Genomic DNA, 22,219 nt, shown 5'->3' with positions numbered 1-22,219 from the left:
TCCTCCCTCCCTCTACCCCTCTCCCTCTCTCCTCCCTCTCCACCCCTCTCCTCCCACTCCACTCCTCTCCTCCCTCTCCACCCCTCTCCTGCCTCCCTCCCACCCCTCTCCTCCCTCCCTCTACCCCTCTCCTCCCTCCCCACCCCTCTCCTCCCTCCCTCTACCCCTCTCCTCCCTCTCCACCCCTCTCCATACCCCTCTCCCTCTACCCCTCTCCACCCATCTCCTCCCTCCCCACCCCTCTCCTCCCTCCCTCTACCCCTCTCCTCCCTCCCTCTACCCCTCTCCATACCCCACTCCCTCTACCCCTCTCCTCCCTCTCCACCCCTCTCCTCCCTCTCCACCCCTCTCCTCCCTCCCTCCACCCCTCTCCTCCCTCCCTCTACCCCTCTCCTCCCTCCCCCACCCCTCTCCTCCCTCCCTCCACCCCTCTCCTCCCTCTCCACCCCTCTCCTCCCTCTCCACCCCTCTCCATACCCCTCTCCCTCTACCCCTCTCCACCCCTCCCTCTACCCCTCTCCTCCCTCCCTCTACCCCTCTCCATACCCCTCTCCCTCTAACCCTCTCCTCCCTCCCCACCCCTCTCCTCCCTCTCCTCCCTCTCCACCCCTCTCCTCCCTCTACCCCTCACCTCCCTCTCCACCCCTCTCCTCCCTCCCTCTACCCCTCTCCTCCCTCTCCACCCCTCTCCATACCCCTCTCCTCCCCTCTCCTCCCTCCCTCTACCCCTCTCCTCCCTCTCCTCCCTCCCTCTCCTCTCTCCCCCTCCCCCCCCTCCTCTCTCTCCCTCCCTCCCCTCCTCTCCCTCCCCTCCACCCCTCTCTCTCCACCCCTCTCCTCCCTCCCCCTCCACCCCTCTCTCTCGCACCCCCCTCCCTCCCCTCCACCCCTCTCTCTCGCACCCCCCTCCCCTCTCCATACCCCTCTCCCTCTACCCCTCTCCTCCCTCCCCACCCCTCTCCTCCCTCTCCTCCCTCCCTCTACCCCTCTCCTCCCTCTCCTCCCTCTCCACCCCTCTCCTCCCTCTCCACCCCTCTCCTCCCTCTACCCCTCACCTCCCTCTCCTCCCTCTCCACCCCTCTCCTCCCTCCCTCTACCCCTCTCCTCCCTCTCCACCCCTCTCCATACCCCTCTCCTCCCCTCTCCTCCCTCCCTCTACCCCTCTCCTCCCTCTCCTCCCTCCCCTCCACCCCCCTCCCTCTCCTCTCTCCCCCTCCCCCCTCCTCTCTCTCCCCTCCCTCCCCTCCTCTCCCTCCCCTCCACCCCTCTCTCTCCACCCCTCTCCTCCCTCCCCCTCCACCCCTCTCTCTCGCACCCCCCTCCCTCCCCTCCACCCCTCTCTCTCGCAACCCCCTCCCCTCCACCCCTCCACCCCTCTCTCTCCACCCCTCTCTCTCGCACCCCCCTCCCTCCCCTCCACCCCTCTCTCTCGCACCCCCCTCCCCTCCACCCCTCCCCCTCCACCCCTCTCTCTCGCACCCCCTCCCTCCCCTCCACCCCTCTCTCTCGCACCCCCCTCCCCTCTCCATACCCCTCTCCCTCTACCCCTCTCCTCCCTCCCCACCCCTCTCCTCCCTCTCCTCCCTCCCTCTACCCCTCTCCTCCCTCTCCTCCCTCTCCACCCCTCTCCTCCCTCTCCACCCCTCTCCTCCCTCTACCCCTCACCTCCCTCTCCTCCCTCTCCACCCCTCTCCTCCCTCCCTCTACCCCTCTCCTCCCTCTCCACCCCTCTCCATACCCCTCTCCTCCCCTCTCCTCCCTCCCTCTACCCCTCTCCTCCCTCCCCTCCACCCCCCTCCCTCTCCTCTCCCCCCCCCCCCCCCTCCTCTCTCTCCCCTCCCTCCCCTCCTCTCCCTCCCCTCCACCCCTCTCTCTCCACCCCTCTCCTCCCTCCCCCTCCACCCCTCTCTCTCGCACCCCCCTCCCTCCCCTCCACCCCTCTCTCTCGCAACCCCCTCCCCTCCACCCCTCCACCCCTCTCTCTCCACCCCTCTCTCTCGCACCCCCTCCCTCCCCTCCACCCCTCTCTCTCGCACCCCCCTCCCCTCCACCCCTCCCTCTCCCCTCCTCCCCTCTCCTCCCTCCCCTCCACCCCCCCTCTCTCCTCCCCTCCCTCTCCTCTCCTCTTCTCCCCTCCCTCTCCTCTCCTCTCCTCCCTCTCTCACCACAGGGCAGAACGATGACTCCCGAACGGGCTCGGCCGTTACCAAACATCTTGCGGAAGCTCTTCTCCCGGTGAGGCCTGAGTACCCTTCAGGTCCATGTTGGATGTCAGGGTTCACCGTGTCGTTGCGGAAGTCGTACTCGGCCAGGAGAGGATACTTCATATTAATACACCTCTTCTGAAGCTATTCGATCATCTCCTGGAAGGAAGGGAGGATTCGAGGAGAACGTGAACGTGTGGTAACGACAGCGAACAGGAGAGATAACAGACTCTGTAAATTGAAAGTGTTAAAACTTCAAGGTTGACCGTACATGGAAACGTTATGAAGCCGAGGCATTTTAATGGTAGACCACAAAATCATTAAGGGGCCACAGGGCCCAACACGGCTTCCAAGCCACAGAACCAACCTGTCGGATCTCAAAGGACACGGTCTGCATCTCCACTTCCTCCTCCTTGTCCATCTGTTCATAGTAGCTGAATATGTCCTCTGGTACCTGGGTGGCTCCTGGAGTCTGGCCCTCAGGGCCCCTGCTCCGTTGTCCTGGAGGGACTTAGAGATCTGGCAGAGGGTTGGAGGTTTCATCAGCACAGGCTTTAACATACTTGTTGTGTGTGTGTGTGTGTGTGTGTACGACCTCAGTGTGTGTGTGTGTGTGTGTGTGTGTGTGTGTGTGTGTGTGTGTACGACCTCAGTGTGTGTGTGTGTGTGTGTGTGTGTGTGTGTACGACCTCAGTGTGTGTGTGTACGACCTCAGTGTGTGTGTGTGTGTGTGTGTGTGTGTACGACCTCAGTGTGTGTGTGTGTGTGTGTGTGTGTGTGTGTGTGTGTGTGTGTGTACGACCTCAGTGTGTGTGTGTGTGTACGACCTCAGTGTGTGTGTGTGTGTGTGTGTGTGTACGACCTCAGTGTGTGTGTGTGTGTGTGTGTGTGTGTCTGTTCCCTCTGCAGTTCGGAGACGACAATCTCTGATCACACTGTCCTGAAGAAGATGCTGAATCACCTCGGGGAACGCACTCTCCACAAAGTACCTGCCCCACACACACACACACACACACACACACACACACACACACACACACACACACACACACACACACACACACACACACAGAGAGAGAGACAGACAGAGAGACACAGAGAGAGACAGAGAGAGAGACAGACAGACAGACACAGAGAGAGACAGAGACACAGAGAGACAGACAGACAGACACCTCTCTGATAAACCATTTGAGCAAAGCAGTGAATAGAGATGTGTTTTGTTGTCTGATGTTTCAGCACCAGCTTCACCTAGACCCCCCATAGACCCCCTACAGACCCCCCCATAGACCCCCTACAGACCCCCCCCATAGACCCCCTACAGACCCCCCCCCCATAGACCCCCTATAGACCCCCCCCCATAGACCCCCTATAGACCCCCCCCCCATAGACCCCCTATAGACCCCCCCCCATAGACCCCCTACAGACCCCCCCCCATAGACCCCCTACAGACCCCCCCCCATAGACCCCCTACAGACCCCCCCCCCATAGACCCCCTACAGACCCCCCCCCCATAGACCCCCTACAGACCCCCCCCCATAGACCCCCTACAGACCCCCCCCCATAGACCCACTACAGACCCCCCCCCCATAGACCCACTACAGACCCCCCCCCCATAGACCCCCTATAGACCCCCCCCCCATAGACCCACTACAGACCCCCCCCCCCATAGACCCCCTATAGACCCCCCCCCCATAGACCCCCTATAGACCCCCCCCCATAGACCCCCTATAGACCCCTATAGACCCACTATAGACCCCCCCCCCTATAGACCCCCTATAGACCCCCCCCCCCATAGACCCCCTATAGACCCCCCTTCCCATAGCTCACAGTGCAGAGCTGAAAGAGGATTCACTGCTTCAGTAGAGAACCAGACCCACTACAGACCCCCCCCCCATAGACCCCCTATAGACCCCTACAGACCCCCTATAGACCCCCCCCCCCATAGACCCCCTACAGACCCCCCCCCCATAGACCCCCTATAGACCCCCCCCATAGACCCCCATGAGGATATACAGGACCGACCATCCATGATATCTGTATTACAGATTAAACCATGAGGATATACAGGACCGACCATCCATGATATCTGTATTACAGATTAAACCATGAGGATATACAGGACCGACCATCCATGATATCTGTATTACAGATTAAACCATGAGGATATACAGGACCGACCATCCATGATATCTGTATTACAGATTAAACCATGAGGATATACAGGACCGACCATCCATGATATCTGTATTACAGATTAAACCATGAGGATATACAGGACCGACCATCCATGATATCTGTATTACAGATTAAACCATGAGGATATACAGGACCGACCATCCATGATATCTGTATTACAGATTAAACCATGAGGATATACAGGACCGACCATCCATGATATCTGTATTACAGATTAAACCATGAGGATATACAGGACCGACCATCCATGATATCTGTATTACAGATTAAACCATGAGGATATACAGGACCGACCATCCATGATATCTGTATTACAGATTAAACCATGAGGATATACAGGACCGACCATCCATGATATCTGTATTACAGATTAAACCATGAGGATATACAGGACCGACCATCCATGATATCTGTATTACAGATTAAACCATGAGGATATACAGGACCGACCATCCATGATATCTGTATTACAGATTAAACCATGAGGATATACAGGACCGACCATCCATGATATCTGTATTACAGATTAAACCATGAGGATATACAGGACCGACCATCCATGATATCTGTATTACAGATTAAACCATGAGGATATACAGGACCGACCATCCATGATATCTGTATTACAGATTAAACCATGAGGATATACAGGACCGACCATCCATGATATCTGTATTACAGATTAAACCATGAGGATATACAGGACCGACCATCCATGATATCTGTATTACAGATTAAACCATGAGGATATACAGGACCGACCATCCATGATATCTGTATTACAGATTAAACCATGAGGATATACAGGACCGACCATCCATGATATCTGTATTACAGATTAAACCATGAGGATATACAGGACCGACCATCCATGATATCTGTATTACAGATTAAACCATGAGGATATACAGGACCGACCATCCATGATATCTGTATTACAGATTAAACCATGAGGATATACAGGACCGACCATCCATGATATCTGTATTACAGATTAAACCATGAGGATATACAGGACCGACCATCCATGATATCTGTATTACAGATTAAACCATGAGGATATACAGGACCGACCATCCATGATATCTGTATTACAGATTAAACCATGAGGATATACAGGACCGACCATCCATGATATCTGTATTACAGATTAAACCATGAGGATATACAGGACCGACCATCCATGATATCTGTATTACAGATTAAACCATGAGGATATACAGGACCGACCATCCATGATATCTGTATTACAGATTAAACCATGAGGATATACAGGACCGACCATCCATGATATCTGTATTACAGATTAAACCATGAGGATATACAGGACCGACCATCCATGATATCTGTATTACAGATTAAACCATGAGGATATACAGGACCGACCATCCATGATATCTGTATTACAGATTAAACCATGAGGATATACAGGACCGACCATCCATGATATCTGTATTACAGATTAAACCATGAGGATATACAGGACCGACCATCCATGATATCTGTATTACAGATTAAACCATGAGGATATACAGGACCGACCATCCATGATATCTGTATTACAGATTAAACCATGAGGATATACAGGACCGACCATCCATGATATCTGTATTACAGATTAAACCATGAGGATATACAGGACCGACCATCCATGATATCTGTATTACAGATTAAACCATGAGGATATACAGGACCGACCATCCATGATATCTGTATTACAGATTAAACCATGAGGATATACAGGACCGACCATCCATGATATCTGTATTACAGATTAAACCATGAGGATATACAGGACCGACCATCCATGATATCTGTATTACAGATTAAACCATGAGGATATACAGGACCGACCATCCATGATATCTGTATTACAGATTAAACCATGAGGATATACAGGACCGACCATCCATGATATCTGTATTACAGATTAAACCATGAGGATATACAGGACCGACCATCCATGATATCTGTATTACAGATTAAACCATGAGGATATACAGGACCGACCATCCATGATATCTGTATTACAGATTAAACCATGAGGATATACAGGACCGACCATCCATGATATCTGTATTACAGATTAAACCATGAGGATATACAGGACCGACCATCCAAGATATGTGAGGTAACTTGGTGACGTAATCTGTCAGTTTGAAACAGCACCAGATGTGAGGTAACTTGGTGACGTAATCTGTCAGTTTGAAACAGCACCAGATGTGAGGTAACTTGGTGACGTAATCTGTCAGTTTGAAACAGCACCAGATGTGAGGTAACTTGGTGACGTAATCTGTCAGTTTGAAACAGCACCAGATCTGAGGTAACTTGGTGACGTAATCTGTCAGTTTGAAACAGCACCAGATGTGAGGTAACTTGGTGACGTAATCTGTCAGTTTGAAACAGCACCAGATGTGAGGTAACTTGGTGACGTAATCTGTCAGTTTGAAACAGCACCAGATCTGAGGTAACTTGGTGACGTAATCTGTCAGTTTGAAACAGCACCAGATGTGAGGTAACTTGGTGACGTAATCTGTCAGTTTGAAACAGCACCAGATGTGAGGTAACTTGGTGACGTAATCTGTCAGTCTCACCACCCAGAGAGGTCGTGACCCCGTACTCATCCAGCTTGATGGCCGACTCATCCACCGTTTTACCGGCCGCTGCAGGGACGGTCTCCTGGGACTCACTGCCCATCGCCTCCTCCTCATCCTCCTCTTCATCATACACACGCTTCTTAGAAGACTTCCTCTCTGGAGGAAGACAGACAAGACAGACAGACAGACAGACAGAGACAGGAGGGATGGAGAGAGACAGAGACAGGAGGGAGTAAAGAGAGAGACAGGAGGGGTGTAATTAAGGAGAAATTGGCTGAGCCGTGAGTCTTACAACTGGGACACTCGGTGAGACATGTCCATCACCAAAGAGAAAGACAGTTGATAGAAGATGACATTGTTCTGAAATCAGCTCTCACTGTAGTGTCCCTGTGACTAAAATACATTTTAATCACAGTGATTGCTCCTCTCAGAGAGTGTTATTGTCAGACACATGCAGCTGACTGCCTGTTAACGAGACGTTGAATTTCATTGAATTCTATGTCAGGCAGAAATTAGTATTTAGATCAGGAAAGTTTCCTCTCTCAACCTATACAAGTCAGAATGTTGAATTTAATTATATTTTAAATGTACTTTACCAGTTGTCTGTGCGGTCGGGCCTTTTGGTGGTAGGAACGTGAGACAACACATCCACAGGAAAGTAGAATTACAACAACTTTTCAAAGTGATGGATTCAATCAACCTCAAGCCACGAGACGAAAATAGACGCACACACGCCGAGCTCGTGATTACATTATATATTTGATTCAACCTTTATTTAACCTTTATTTAACCATGCAAGTCAGTTAAGAACAAATTATTATTATTTACAATATTTACAATGACGCACTTACATGGTTCCGTTCATGTGACAAAGACGTCACGCTGCTTGCTTAGCAAGTACCACTTCCTCCTGATTGGACACATAGCTGGCGCGAATTTAGGACCTCTCTGCCTCCTGAAGCATCTTACCAGTTGGAGCCATGGAAAACACTTCCGGCTGAGGAGCACGTTTGACACTACGCTGTTCGGGGACACTTCCGGCTGAGGAGCACGTTTGACACTACGCTGTTCGGGGACACTTCCGGCTGAGGAGCACGTTTGACACTACGCTGTTCGGGGACACTTCCGGCTGAGGAGCACGTTTGACACTACGCTGTTCGGGGGACACTTCCGGCTGAGGAGCACGTTTGACACTACGCTGTTCGGGGACACTTCCGGCTGAGGAGCACGTTTGACCCGACGCTGTTCGGGGACACTTCTGGCTGAGGAGCACGTTTGACCCGACGCTGGAGGGGACACTTCCGGCTGAGGAGCACGTTTGACCCGACGCTAGAGGGGACACTTCCGGCTGAGGAGCACGTTTGACCCGACGCTGTTCGGGGACACTTCTGGCTGAGGAGCACGTTTGACCCGACGCTGGAGGGGACACTTCCGGCTGAGGAGCACGTTTGACCCGACGCTGGAGGGGACACTTCCGGCTGAGGAGCACGTTTGACCCGACACTGTTCGGGGACACTTCCGGCTGAGGAGCACGTTTGACCCGACGCTGTTCGGGGACACTTCTGGCTGAGGAGCACGTTTGACCCGACGCTGGAGGGGACACTTCCGGCTGAGGAGCACGTTTGACCCGACGCTGGAGGGGACACTTCGGGCTGAGGAGCACGTTTGACCCGACGCTAGAGGGGACACTTCCGGCTGAGGAGCACGTTTGACCCGACGCTGTTCGGGGACACTTCTGGCTGAGGAGCACGTTTGACACTACGCTGTTCGGGGACATTTCCGGCTGAGGAGCACGTTCCTCATGTTTCAGGTGACAGACATCTGAATGTTCTACCAGCACCTTTGAAAAGTTGATTTAATTCTATTTTCCTGTGGATATATTGTCTCACATTCCTACCTGTAAAACAAACAAAACACTGCACAGACAAACGGCAAAGTACGTTCAGATGTCATTTTATTCAACATTCTGGCTTTGTAGAGGTCATTAGTGGGAACATCCCTGATTCAAACGCTCATGTCTCCCCGACGTCGGGTCTCCAGACTAAGGCAGTCTGCAGCATCTTGAAGTTAGTCTGTTTTTCCAGCTCCTATACTACTACTATACTATAGGTTCTTGCTAGCTACTATACTACTACTACTACTACTACTACTACTACTACTACTACTACAGGTATTAGCTAGGTAGAATGGTTAGGTAGTGTTACACAGAATGCATGTCTATCTCCCATGCCTCAGCATCATGCTATAATTACCATCACAACACCAAGTGAAACCGCAACATGAGCTGGAGTAATAAATAATTCACTTTCCGGAACATCTAGATACTCACCCCGGTCTCCCCTATCTTTCTTCCCCATGATATTATTAGCTTGTTCCGAAAAACAACTTGCTTCGTCAAACCATGTTAAACGAAGGTGAGAAACACTAAGAAGTAACTGCGATGCGACTGACTCGTTTTCCTCCTTGTGTGGAAATGATCATGTGACCTACGAATTCCGCTTGTTGATTGGATATCGGTATTGTTTACTTCCGGTGGTAGAGGTCAGATTCGATTTCCGGATTTCCGGGTTTCGCTGTCGTTTTTTCCCCTCCTTCTCGTCGAGGTGTTTATTGTTGTAAAAGTAGGTAATTAATAATAATCGGTAATCATGTCAGATGATGATTTAATCGGACCTGCTTTACCTCCGTCGTTCAGAAAAAGCAGCAGTGATGATTCTGATGATGAGGAAGGATGTGAGTAAAGTTAGTAGTGGTTTAAATCCACAGGATTTTTTTTTAGACTAGTGTCATCAGATACTATGCTGTCATATCCACGGCTTAGTTATCTTTCTGCTTTTACTGTATTGTTCAATGGAAAAAGCCAGTGTCTGTTAATGGTGTTTTCCTACCTAAGATGTGCTGTCTTCTCCAATAGTTGCAGGTCCTGCTCTTCCTCCCGGATACAAACCGGAGTTGCTCTCCAGCTCGGAGGATGACTTTGTCCAGGAGGAGGTGGACGTGGTGATGAAGAGACGAAACAAGACGAGCAGCAGACACGGTAGAGGGACGACCAGGGATGGACCCACCACAGAGTAACACATTTACACTCACTTCTACATTTAAACTAACGTCAAACACCTTCATTTCCTCATTGTCTGTGAAGGAAAGCGCGTGTAAAATGCCTGAAATGGACTGTCTGCATCATTCTGTAGAAAACAGCACAGAGTAGAAGAGGCGGTGAGAAGAAGGCTTGGGGATGATGATGATGATGATGGTTTCTTCGGACCAGCTCTTCCTCCTGGGTTCTCAAACCCACAGGCTTCACCAGAGAGGTAACCAAGACAACACAACTAGATCTCCCTGCTTTAAACAGATATATTAAAATGATATGTCAGCTAGTTCTCTCTCTGCTTTAAACAGACATATTAAATGATATGTCAGCTAGTTCTCTCTCTGCTTTAAACAGACATATTAAATGATATGTCAGCTAGTTCTCTCTCTGCTTTAAACAGACATATTAAATGATATGTCAGCTAGTTCTCTCTCTGCTTTAAACAGACATATTAAAATGATATGTCAGCTAGTTCTCTCTCTGCTTTAAACAGACATATTAAAATGATATGTCAGCTAGTTCTCTCTGCTTTAAACAGACATATTAAAATGATATGTCAGCTAGTTCTCTCTCTGCTTTAAACAGACATATTAAAATGATATGTCAGCTAGTTCTCTCTCTGCTTTAAACAGACATATTAAAATGATATGTCAGCTAGTTCTCTCTCTGCTTTAAACAGACATATTAAAATGATATGTCAGCTAGTTCTCTCTCTGCTTTAAACAGACATATTAAATGATATGTCAGCTAGTTCTCTCTGCTTTAAACAGACATATTAAATGATATGTCAGCTAGTTCTCTCTCTGCTTTAAACAGACATATTAAATGATATGTCAGCTAGTTCTCTCTGCTTTAAACAGACATATTATATGATATGTCAGCTAGTCCTATCTGCTTTAAACAGACATATTAAATGATATGTCAGCTAGTTCTCTCTGCTTTAAACAGACATATTAAATGATATGTCAGCTAGTTCTCTCTGCTTTAAACAGACATATTAAATGATATGTCAGCTAGTTCTCTCTGCTTTAAACAGACATATTATATGATATGTCAGCTAGTCCTATCTGCTTTAAACAGACATATTAAATGATATGTCAGCTAGTTCTCTCTGCTTTAAACAGACATATTAAATGATATGTCAGCTAGTTCTCTCTGCTTTAAACAGACATATTAAATGATATGTCAGCTAGTTCTCTCTCTGCTTTAAACAGACATATTAAATGATATGTCAGCTAGTTCTCTCTCTGCTTTAAACAGACATATTAAATGATATGTCAGCTAGTTCTCTCTCTGCTTTAAACAGACATATTAAAATGATATGTCAGCTAGTTCTCTCTCTGCTTTAAACAGACATATTAAATGATATGTCAGCTAGTTCTCTCTCTGCTTTAAACAGACATATTAAAATGATATGTCAGCTAGTTCTCTCTCTGCTTTAAACAGACATATTAAAATGATATGTCAGCTAGTTCTCTCTCTGCTTTAAACAGACATATTAAAATGATATGTCAGCTAGTTCTCTCTCTGCTTTAAACAGACATATTAAATGATATGTCAGCTAGTTCTCTCTGCTTTAAACAGACATATTAAATGATATGTCAGCTAGTTCTCTCTCTGCTTTAAACAGACATATTAAATGATATGTCAGCTAGTTCTCTCTGCTTTAAACAGACATATTATATGATATGTCAGCTAGTCCTATCTGCTTTAAACAGACATATTAAATGATATGTCAGCTAGTTCTCTCTGCTTTAAACAGACATATTAAATGATATGTCAGCTAGTTCTCTCTGCTTTAAACAGACATATTAAATGATATGTCAGCTAGTTCTCTCTGCTTTAAACAGACATATTATATGATATGTCAGCTAGTCCTATCTGCTTTAAACAGACATATTAAATGATATGTCAGCTAGTTCTCTCTGCTTTAAACAGACATATTAAATGATATGTCAGCTAGTTCTCTCTGCTTTAAACAGACATATTAAATGATATGTCAGCTAGTTCTCTCTCTGCTTTAAACAGACATATTAAATGATATGTCAGCTAGTTCTCTCTGCTTTAAACAGACATATTAAATGATATGTCAGCTAGTCCTCTCTGCTTTAAACAGACATATTAAATGATATGTCAGCTAGTTCTCTCTGCTTTAAACAGACATATTAAATGATATGTCAGCTAGTTCTCTCTCTGCTTTAAACAGACATATTAAATGATATGTCAGCTAGTTCTCTCTGCTTTAAACAGACATATTAAATGATATGTCAGCTAGTCCTCTCTGCTTTAAACAGACATATTAAATGATATGTCAGCTAGTCCTCTCTGCTTTAAACAGACATATTAAATGATATGTCAGCTAGTTCTCTCTGCTTTAAACAGACATATTAAATGATATGTCAGCTAGTTCTCTCTGCTTTAAACAGACATATTAAATGATATGTCAGCTAGTTCTCTCTCTGCTTTAAACAGACATATTAAAATGATATGTCAGCTAGTTCTCTCTGCTTTAAACAGACATATTATATGATATGTCAGCTAGTTCTCTCTGCTTTAAACAGACATATTAAATGATATGTCAGCTAGTTCTCTCTGCTTTAAACAGACATATTAAATGATATGTCAGCTAGTTCTCTCTCTGCTTTAAACAGACATATTAAAATGATATGTCAGCTAGTTCTCTCTCTGCTTTAAACAGACATATTAAAATGATATGTCAGCTAGTTCTCTCTCTGCTTTAAACAGACATATTAAAATGATATGTCAGCTAGTTCTCTCTCTGCTTTAAACAGACATATTAAAATGATATGTCAGCTAGTTCTCTCTCTGCTTTAAACAGACATATTAAATGATATGTCAGCTAGTTCTCTCTGCTTTAAACAGACATATTAAATGATATGTCAGCTAGTTCTCTCTCTGCTTTAAACAGACATATTAAATGATATGTCAGCTAGTTCTCTCTGCTTTAAACAGACATATTATATGATATGTCAGCTAGTCCTATCTGCTTTAAACAGACATATTAAATGATATGTCAGCTAGTTCTCTCTGCTTTAAACAGACATATTAAATGATATGTCAGCTAGTTCTCTCTGCTTTAAACAGACATATTAAATGATATGTCAGCTAGTTCTCTCTGCTTTAAACAGACATATTATATGATATGTCAGCTAGTCCTATCTGCTTTAAACAGACATATTAAATGATATGTCAGCTAGTTCTCTCTGCTTTAAACAGACATATTAAATGATATGTCAGCTAGTTCTCTCTGCTTTAAACAGACATATTAAATGATATGTCAGCTAGTTCTCTCTCTGCTTTAAACAGACATATTAAATGATATGTCAGCTAGTTCTCTCTGCTTTAAACAGACATATTAAATGATATGTCAGCTAGTCCTCTCTGCTTTAAACAGACATATTAAATGATATGTCAGCTAGTTCTCTCTGCTTTAAACAGACATATTAAATGATATGTCAGCTAGTTCTCTCTCTGCTTTAAACAGACATATTAAATGATATGTCAGCTAGTTCTCTCTGCTTTAAACAGACATATTAAATGATATGTCAGCTAGTCCTCTCTGCTTTAAACAGACATATTAAATGATATGTCAGCTAGTCCTCTCTGCTTTAAACAGACATATTAAATGATATGTCAGCTAGTTCTCTCTGCTTTAAACAGACATATTAAAATGATATGTCAGCTAGTTCTCTCTGCTTTAAACAGACATATTATATGATATGTCAGCTAGTTCTCTCTGCTTTAAACAGACATATTAAATGATATGTCAGCTAGTTCTCTCTGCTTTAAACAGACATATTAAATGATATGTCAGCTAGTTCTCTCTCTGCTTTAAACAGACATATTAAATGATATGTCAGCTAGTTCTCTCTCTGCTTTAAACAGACATATTAAATGATATGTCAGCTAGTTCGCCCTACTTTAAACAGACATATTAAATGATATGTCAGCTAGTTCTCTCTCTGCTTTAAACAGACATATTAAATGATATGTCAGCTAGTTCTCTCTCTGCTTTAAACAGACATATTAAATGATATGTCAGCTAGTTCTCTCTGCTTTAAACAGACATATTAAATGATATGTCAGCTAGTCCTCTCTGCTTTAAACAGACATATTAAATGATATGTCAGCTAGTTCTCTCTGCTTTAAACAGACATATTAATTGATATGTCAGCTAGTTCTCTCTCTGCTTTAAACAGACATATTAAATGATATGTCAGCTAGTCCTCTCTCTGCTTTAAACAGACATATTAAATGATATGTCAGCTAGTTCTCTCTGCTTTAAACAGACATATTAAATGATATGTCAGCTAGTCCTCTCTGCTTTAAACAGACATATTAAATGATATGTCAGCTAGTTCTCTCTCTGCTTTAAACAGACATATTAAATGATATGTCAGCTAGTCCTCTCTCTGCTTTAAACAGACATATTAATTGATATGTCAGCTAGTCCTCTCTCTGCTTTAAACAGACATATTAAATGATATGTCAGCTAGTTCTCTCTGCTTTAAACAGACATATTAATTGATATGTCAGCTAGTTCTCTCTCTGCTTTAAACAGACATATTAAATGATATGTCAGCTAGTCCTCTCTCTGCTTTAAACAGACATATTAAATGATATGTCAGCTAGTCCTCTCTGCTTTAAACAGACATATTAAATGATATGTCAGCTAGTTCTCTCTGTGTTAAACAGACATATTAAATGATATGTCAGCTAGTCCTCTCTCTGCTTTAAACAGACATATTAAATGATATGTCAGCTAGTTCTCTCTGCTTTAAACAGACATATTAAATGATATGTCAGCTAGTTCTCTCTGTGTTAAACAGACATTAAATGATATGTCAGCTAGTTCTCTCTGTGTTAAACAGACATATTAAATGATATGTCAGCTAGTCCTCTCTCTGTGTTAAACAGACATATTAAATGATATGTCAGCTAGTCCTCTCTGCTTTAAACTGACATATTAAATGATATGTCAGCTAGTCCTCTCTCTGTGTTAAACAGACATATTAAATGATATGTCAGCTAGTCCTCTCTCTGTGTTAAACAGACATATTAAATGATATGTCAGCTAGTTCTCTCTGTGTTAAACAGACATATTAAATGATATGTCAGCTAGTCCTCTCTCTGTGTTAAACAGACATATTAAATGATATGTCAGCTAGTCCTCTCTCTGTGTTAAACAGACATATTAATTGATATGTCAGCCAGTCATGCATATATTTTCCAATAACTTGTCTAAATGTTTTTATTGGTTTGTGTTGAGTTGATTGATTCTCTTTTCTACCTCCCCTAGGCCAGCTGTATTGGGCCCAGCCTTACCCCCAGGATTTCACAGACCGGTATCTGATGATGAAGATGATGATGACGGTGAGGATGACTTCCCTCGGCCAGTCCTGCCACCGGGCTTCACAGCAGAATCCTCCAGCAGTGATGAAGAGGAGGAGGAGGAGGAGGAGGATGAAGAGGTGATCGGGCCCATGCCTGCTCAAGGTGCCATCCGGGACTCCGTGGCTTTGGACATCGAACGCAGAGCTCAGAAGATGAAGGACAGACTGACAGGAGCAGATGTGAGAACCTCACCGCCACTTATTCTACATCTAGACTCTTATTCTACATCCAGACTCTTATTCTACGTCTAGACTCTTATTCTACGTCTAGACTCTTATTCTACGTCTAGACTCTTATTCTACGTCCAGACTCTTATTCTACGTCCAGACTCTTATTCTACGTCCAGACTCTTATTCTACGTCCAGACTCTTATTCTACGTCCAGACTCTTATTCTACGTCTAGACTCTTATTCTACGTCTAGACTCTTATTCTACGTCCAGACTCTTATTCTACGTCCAGACTCTTATTCTACGTCCAGACTCTTATTCTACGTCCAGACTCTTATTCTACGTCCAGACTCTTATTCTACGTCCAGACTCTTATTCTACACCCAGACTCTTATTCTACGTCCAGACTCTTATTCTACGTCCAGACTCTTATTCTACGTCCAGACTGTTATTCTACGTCCAGACTGTTATTCTACGTCCAGACTGTTATTCTACGTCCAGACTGTTATTCTACGTCCAGACTGTTATTCTACGTCCAGACTCTCGTTCTACGTCCAGACTCTCGTTCTACGTCCAGACTCTCGTTCTACGTTCTTATTCTACGTCCAGACTCTCGTTCTACGTCCAGACTCTCGTTCTACGTTCTTGTTCTACGTCCAGACTCTTGTTCTACGTCCAGACTCTCGTTCTACGTCCAGACTCTCGTTCTACGTCCAGACTCTCGTTCTACGTCCAGACTCTCGTTCTACGTTCTTATTCTACGTCCAGACTCTCGTTCTACGTTCTTATTCTACGTCCAGACTCTTGTTCTACGTCCAGACTCTCGTTCTACGTCCAGACTCTCGTTCTACGTCCAGACTCTCGTTCTACGTCCAGACTCTCGTTCTACGTCCAGACTCTCGTTCTACGTTCTTATTCTACATCCAGACTCTTATTCTACGTTCTTATTCTACGTCCAGTCTCTTGTTCTACGTCCAGACTGGGGGGGGCTGCATCATTAGTGGGGGACGAGACATGTTTACTGTTGAGTTGTTTACTGTTGAGTTGTTTACAGTTGAGTTGTTTACTGTTGAGTTGTTTACCGTTGAGTTGTTTACTGTTGAGTTGTTTACCGTTGAGTTGTTTACTGTTGAGTTGTTTACCGTTGAGTTGTTTATTGTTGAGTTGTTTACCGTTGAGTTGTTTACCGTTGACTTGTTTACCGTTGAGTTGTTTACCGTTGACTTGTTTACCGTTGACTTGTTTACCGTTGAGTTGTTTACTGTTGAGTTGTTTACCGTTGAGTTGTTTACTGTTGAGTTGTTTACTGTTGAGTTGTTTACTGTTGAGTTGTTTACCGTTGAGTTGTTTACCGTTGAGTTGTTTATTGTTGAGTTGTTTACCGTTGAGTTGTTTACTGTTGAGTTGACCAGTAATTTGTTCATCTTTATGGTGCTTGACTCCGCCACCAGGTGGCGCCCTTAGGAACATGCTCATTGGGTGATTCTCATACGTTGTGTTCAATCGTGCAAAACTTTTTTTTTTTACTGTTTAATAGGACAAATTTTAATTCCTCTTATTTCGAATCATTTTCCCCACGTTTGTTCCTACTGAACAGACCCCAGGTCAGATGGTAGAATGAGTTGACAGCCTCCTAATGAACAGACCCCAGGTCAGATGGTAGAATGAGTTGACAGCCTCCTAATGAACAGACCCCAGGTCAGATGGTAGAATGAGTTGACAGCCTCCTAATGAACAGACCCCAGGTCAGATGGTAGAGTGAGTTGACAGCCTCCTAATGAACAGACCCCAGGTCAGATGGTAGAATGAGTTGACAGCCTCCTAATGAACAGACCCCAGGTCAGATGGTAGAATGAGTTGACAGCCTCCTAATGAACAGACCCCAGGTCAGATGGTAGAGTGAGTTGACAGCCTCCTAATGAACAGACCCCAGGTCAGATGGTAGAGTGAGTTGACAGCCTCCTAATGAACAGACCCCAGGTCAGATGGTAGAGTGAGTTGACAGCCTCCTAATGAACAGACCCCAGGTCAGATGGTAGAATGAGTTGACAGCCTCCTAATGAACAGACCCCAGGCCAGATGGTAGAATGAGTTGACAGCCTCCTAATGAACAGACCCCAGGTCAGATGGTAGAGTGAGTTGACAGCCTCCTAATGAACAGACCCCAGGTCAGATGGTAGAATGAGTTGACAGCCTCCTAATGAACAGACCCCAGGTCAGATGGTAGAATGAGTTGACAGCCTCCTAATGAACAGACCCCAGGTCAGATGGTAGAATGAGTTGACAGCCTCCTAATGAACAGACCCCAGGTCAGATGGTAGAATGAGTTGACAGCCTCCTAATGAACAGACCCCAGGTCAGATGGTAGAATGAGTTGACAGCCTCCTAATGAACAGACCCCAGGTCAGATGGTAGAATGAGTTGACAGCCTCCTAATGAACAGACCCCAGGTCAGATGGTAGAGTGAGTTGACAGCCTCCTAATGAACAGACCCCAGGTCAGATGGTAGAATGAGTTGACAGCCTCCTAATGAACAGACCCCAGGTCAGATGGTAGAGTGAGTTGACAGCCTCCTAATGAACAGACCCCAGGTCAGATGGTAGAATGAGTTGACAGCCTCCTAATGAACAGACCCCAGGCCAGATGGTAGAATGAGTTGACAGCCTTATCTGTGATGGTTGATTGACAGAATGGTCCGGAGGACGTGGTGCGAGAGACCTGGATGACAGAGCTTCCTCCAACGCTGCAGCACATCGGGCTGGGGGCCAGAACCTTCAAGAAGAGGGCTGGACCGGAGAGCAAGGACCGATCCCTCTGGACCGACACCCCTGCTGATCGAGAACGCAAGCTCAGGGTAGGAAACACTGGTTCTGGTTCTGTCGACACGTTTCTGTTGGGATTTCACCCTACTCTACTGACTATATAATTCTCTATCTGTCTGTCTGTCTGTCTGTCTGTCTGTCTGTCTGTCTGTTTCTCTGTCTGTCTGTCTGTCTGTCTGTTTCTCTGTCTGTCTGTCTGTTTCTCTGTCTGTCTGTCTGTCTGTCTGTCTGTCTGTCTGTCTGTCTGTCTGTTTCTCTCTCTGTCTGTCTGTCTGTTTCTCTGTCTGTCTGTCTGTCTGTTTCTCTGTCTGTCTGTCTGTTTCTCTGTCTGTCTGTCTGTTTCTCTGTCTGTCTGTCTGTCTGTCTGTCTGTCTGTCTGTCTGTCTCTCTGTCTGTTTCTCTGTCTGTCTGTCTGTTTCTCTGTCTGTCTGTCTGTCTGTCTGTTTCTCTCTCTGTCTGTCTGTCTGTTTCTCTGTCTGTCTGTCTGTCTGTTTCTCTGTCTGTCTGTCTGTTTCTCTGTCTGTCTGTCTGTCTCTCTGTCTGTCTGTCTGTCTGTCTGTCTGTCTGTCTGTCTGTTTCTCTGTCTGTCTGTTTCTCTTTCTGTCTGTCTGTCTGTCTGTCTGTCTGTCTGTCTGTCTCAACAGGAACGGCTGGAGGGAAAGGAGAGTGGAGAAACAGAACCGGTCCCTCGACTGTCTCACAAAGAGCTCCAGATGGCTGAGAAAGTGTCCAAATACAACGTAAGTAGTAGAACCTCTTTCTCTGCCCAACGGAGCAACTACATGACACCTGTACGAACACCTGAATGAAGATCTCACTATGGCATTTACAACTAGGAGACTAGACCCAGACTTCTACCGACCCGGAGACTAGACCGCTGACCCGGAGACTAGACCCAGACGTCTACCGACCCGGAGACTAGACCGCTGACCCGGAGACTAGACCGCTGACCCGGAGACTAGACCCAGACGTCTACCGACCCGGAGACTAGACCGCTGACCCGGAGACTAGACCCAGACGTCTACTGACCCGGAGACTAGACCGCTGACCCGGAGACTAGACCCAGACGTCTACTGACCCGGAGACTAGACCGCTGACCCGGACACTAGACCCAGACGTCTACCGACCCGGAGACTAGACCGCTGACCCGGAGACTAGACCCAGACGTCTACTGACCCGGAGACTAGACCGCTGACCCGGAGACTAGACCCAGACGTCTACTGACCCGGAGACTAGACCGCTGACCCGGAGACTAGACCCAGACGTCTACCGACCCGGAGACTAGACCGCTGACCCGGAGACTAGACCCAGACGTCTACTGACCCGGAGACTAGACCGCTGACCCGGAGACTAGACCGCTGACCCGGAGACTAGACCGCTGACCCGGAGACTAGACCCAGACGTCTACTGACCCGGAGACTAGACCGCTGACCCGGAGACTAGACCCAGATGTCTACCGGCCCGGAGACTAGACCGCTGACCCGGAGACTAGACCGCTGACCCGGAGACTAGACCCAGATGTCTACCGACCCGGAGACTAGACCGCTGACCCGGAGACTAGACCCAGATGTCTACCGGCCCGGAGACTAGACCCAGACGTCTACCGACCCGGAGACTAGACCGCTGACCCGGAGACTAGACCCAGACGTCTACTGACCCGGAGACTAGACCGCTGACCCGGAGACTAGACCGCTGACCCGGAGACTAGACCCAGATGTCTACCGACCCGGAGACTAGACCGCTGACCCGGAGACTAGACCGCTGACCCGGAGACTAGACCCAGACGTCTACTGACCCGGAGACTAGACCGCTGACCCGGAGACTAGACCCAGACGTCTACCGGCCCGGATACTAAACCCAGACGTCTACCGTCCATTAGTTGTCAAAATGACTTTTGTCTTTCTCTCTCCTCTCTGTTAGGAAACCAAGCGTGGGGAGTCTCTGATCAGTCTCCATGAGAAGCAGATGAAGAAGAGGAAACTGGGTGAGGGAGCCAAGCCGCTGGAGAGACGAGCGTTCGACAGGGACCAGGACTTGCAAGTCAACAAGTTTGATGAAGCTCAGAAACAACGTCTGTTGAAGAAGTCCCAGGAGCTCAACACACGCTTCGGACACAGCAAGGAGAAAATGTTCCTCTGAGACAATCCACACAGAATAGCTCAGGATTGGGCATTTTTTGATCACCTGACCCTTGTCAATTATGACGGCAACGTTCCAGGTTGACTTTTATTGCAGTCCGATTGCTCAGGCGATCAGAACACATTGTACTGAAATATGATCTGAGCTGTACTGGTATAACTTGTATGTATTTTGATAAAAGTGTGAATATCAGTTTGATTAGTTAGGTTTTAGTAGTCACTCTTATCCAGAGCGACTTACAGTAGTGAGTGCATACATGTTCTGACTTATTATTTCTCCGTACTGGTTTCCCCGTGGGAATCGAACCCACAACCCTTGTGTTGAAAGTTCCAATGCTCTACCAACTGAGCCACACCTCCTTCGTTTTTTTTAGTTTTTAAAGGTCCGATGTGCAGCTGTGTTTTTTTTATCTTAATAGCAAATCATTTCTGGGGAACAGTTAAGTACATTGCTGTGATTTTGTTTTCAATTAAAACGCTAAAAAAATATCAAAAATAGCAAAGAGTCATTTTTCAAGCAAGAATTTTGCTAGGACTGTCTGGGAGTGGTCTGAGTGGGGAGGGGAAAACGATCTGTTATTGGCAGAGAGGTTTGGAACTCTCTTTCTTATTGGTCTACTAACTGGTCAAAACTCCACCCCCCCCCACCAAAACAAGGCTGACATTTGACGAGGCCTTAACAAACAGCTCTCACACTTTAAAGGGCATTATCATATTTTGTCACAATTTCACAGTATAAATTCCATCCTCCATAATGTGGAACTATATAAAACACCGGAAATCACGTTTTTTTTTGACAGGACTGGGCCTATTGTTTGAGGAGCATGGGCAATAACAAAACTTTTATCACAGCAACTGGTTTGTTCATTAATAACATTAACTGGAAGCTAATTATCCATCATTTATGTCATTCCTGGGAGTGTGTACTTACATTTTTAATTACCATATCATTTTTGTATGTTCTCTATAGTTATGTACTTCAAAACAGACCCAATTCAGCACATTTGGGCAGACTCGATACAACATTTTGAACAGTAATGCAATGGTTCATTGAATCAGTCTAAAACTTTGCACATACACTGCTTCCATCTAGTGGCCAATATCAAAATTGCGCCTAGACTCTTAAGTCATAATGGCTTTTCTCTTGCATTTCAAAGATGGAACAAAACCCCAAAAAATAGAAAAGGCATGTTTTTTTTTTTTTCTTCTTTTCTTTTGTATTATCTTTAACCAGATCTAATGTGTTATATTCTCCTACATTAATTTCACATTTCCACAAACTTCAAAGTGTTTCCTTTCAAATGGTACCAAGAATATGCATATCCTTGCTTCAGGTCCTGAGCTACAGGCAGTTTGGCTGATTTGGCTATGTCATTTTAGGTGAAAATTCGGGGGAAAAGAGTCGGATTCCTAAGAGGTTTTGTCGCTGCACCCTTCCTCTAAAGGCTATGTAGGCTAGTGCTACCCGTTTTATATGCTGCTACCATGTTTTTAATTGTCAAGATTTTTCATGTAGCCAATGTTTTTTTTGTTGAGATACATGTTTTTTTTTTCATAGGTATGCAGGGGCACCGCCAGGGATTTTGGG

General features: G+C 45.9%; 2 protein-coding genes across 2 annotated transcripts in view; one reads left to right on the top strand and one right to left on the bottom strand.

Annotated features, from left to right (window-relative positions):
- LOC106593158 (uncharacterized) overlaps positions 1 to 9,452 on the bottom strand; it is a 125,092-nt gene extending 115,640 nt beyond the window's left edge. Inside the window, 4 exon segments of the mRNA XM_082963315.1 lie at positions 2,166 to 2,303; positions 2,572 to 2,692; positions 6,484 to 7,153; positions 9,327 to 9,452. Coding sequence (XP_082819441.1) covers positions 2,166 to 2,303; positions 2,572 to 2,692; positions 6,484 to 7,153; positions 9,327 to 9,354 — 957 coding nt within the window. The 5' untranslated portion in view covers positions 9,355 to 9,452.
- A 97-nt stretch (positions 9,453 to 9,549) lies between these two features.
- On the top strand, positions 9,550 to 21,126 carry LOC123731792 (GPALPP motifs-containing protein 1). Its single transcript, XM_045711203.2, has 7 exons — positions 9,550 to 9,730; positions 9,912 to 10,068; positions 10,189 to 10,308; positions 15,409 to 15,682; positions 18,361 to 18,525; positions 19,138 to 19,233; positions 20,414 to 21,126. Exons 1-7 carry the CDS (start codon positions 9,646 to 9,648, stop codon positions 20,630 to 20,632), a joined length of 1,116 nt encoding a protein of 371 aa, XP_045567159.1. The 5' UTR covers positions 9,550 to 9,645; the 3' UTR covers positions 20,633 to 21,126.
- The last annotated feature ends 1,093 nt before the right edge of the window (positions 21,127 to 22,219 follow it).

The sequence above is a fragment of the Salmo salar genome, chromosome 17 (genome assembly GCF_965601325.2).
Source record: "Salmo salar chromosome 17, fSalSal1, whole genome shotgun sequence".
NCBI lineage: Eukaryota > Metazoa > Chordata > Actinopteri > Salmoniformes > Salmonidae > Salmo > Salmo salar.
Note: the sequence above shows the minus strand (reverse complement) of the source record. Positions and strands in the feature narration are given on the sequence as shown.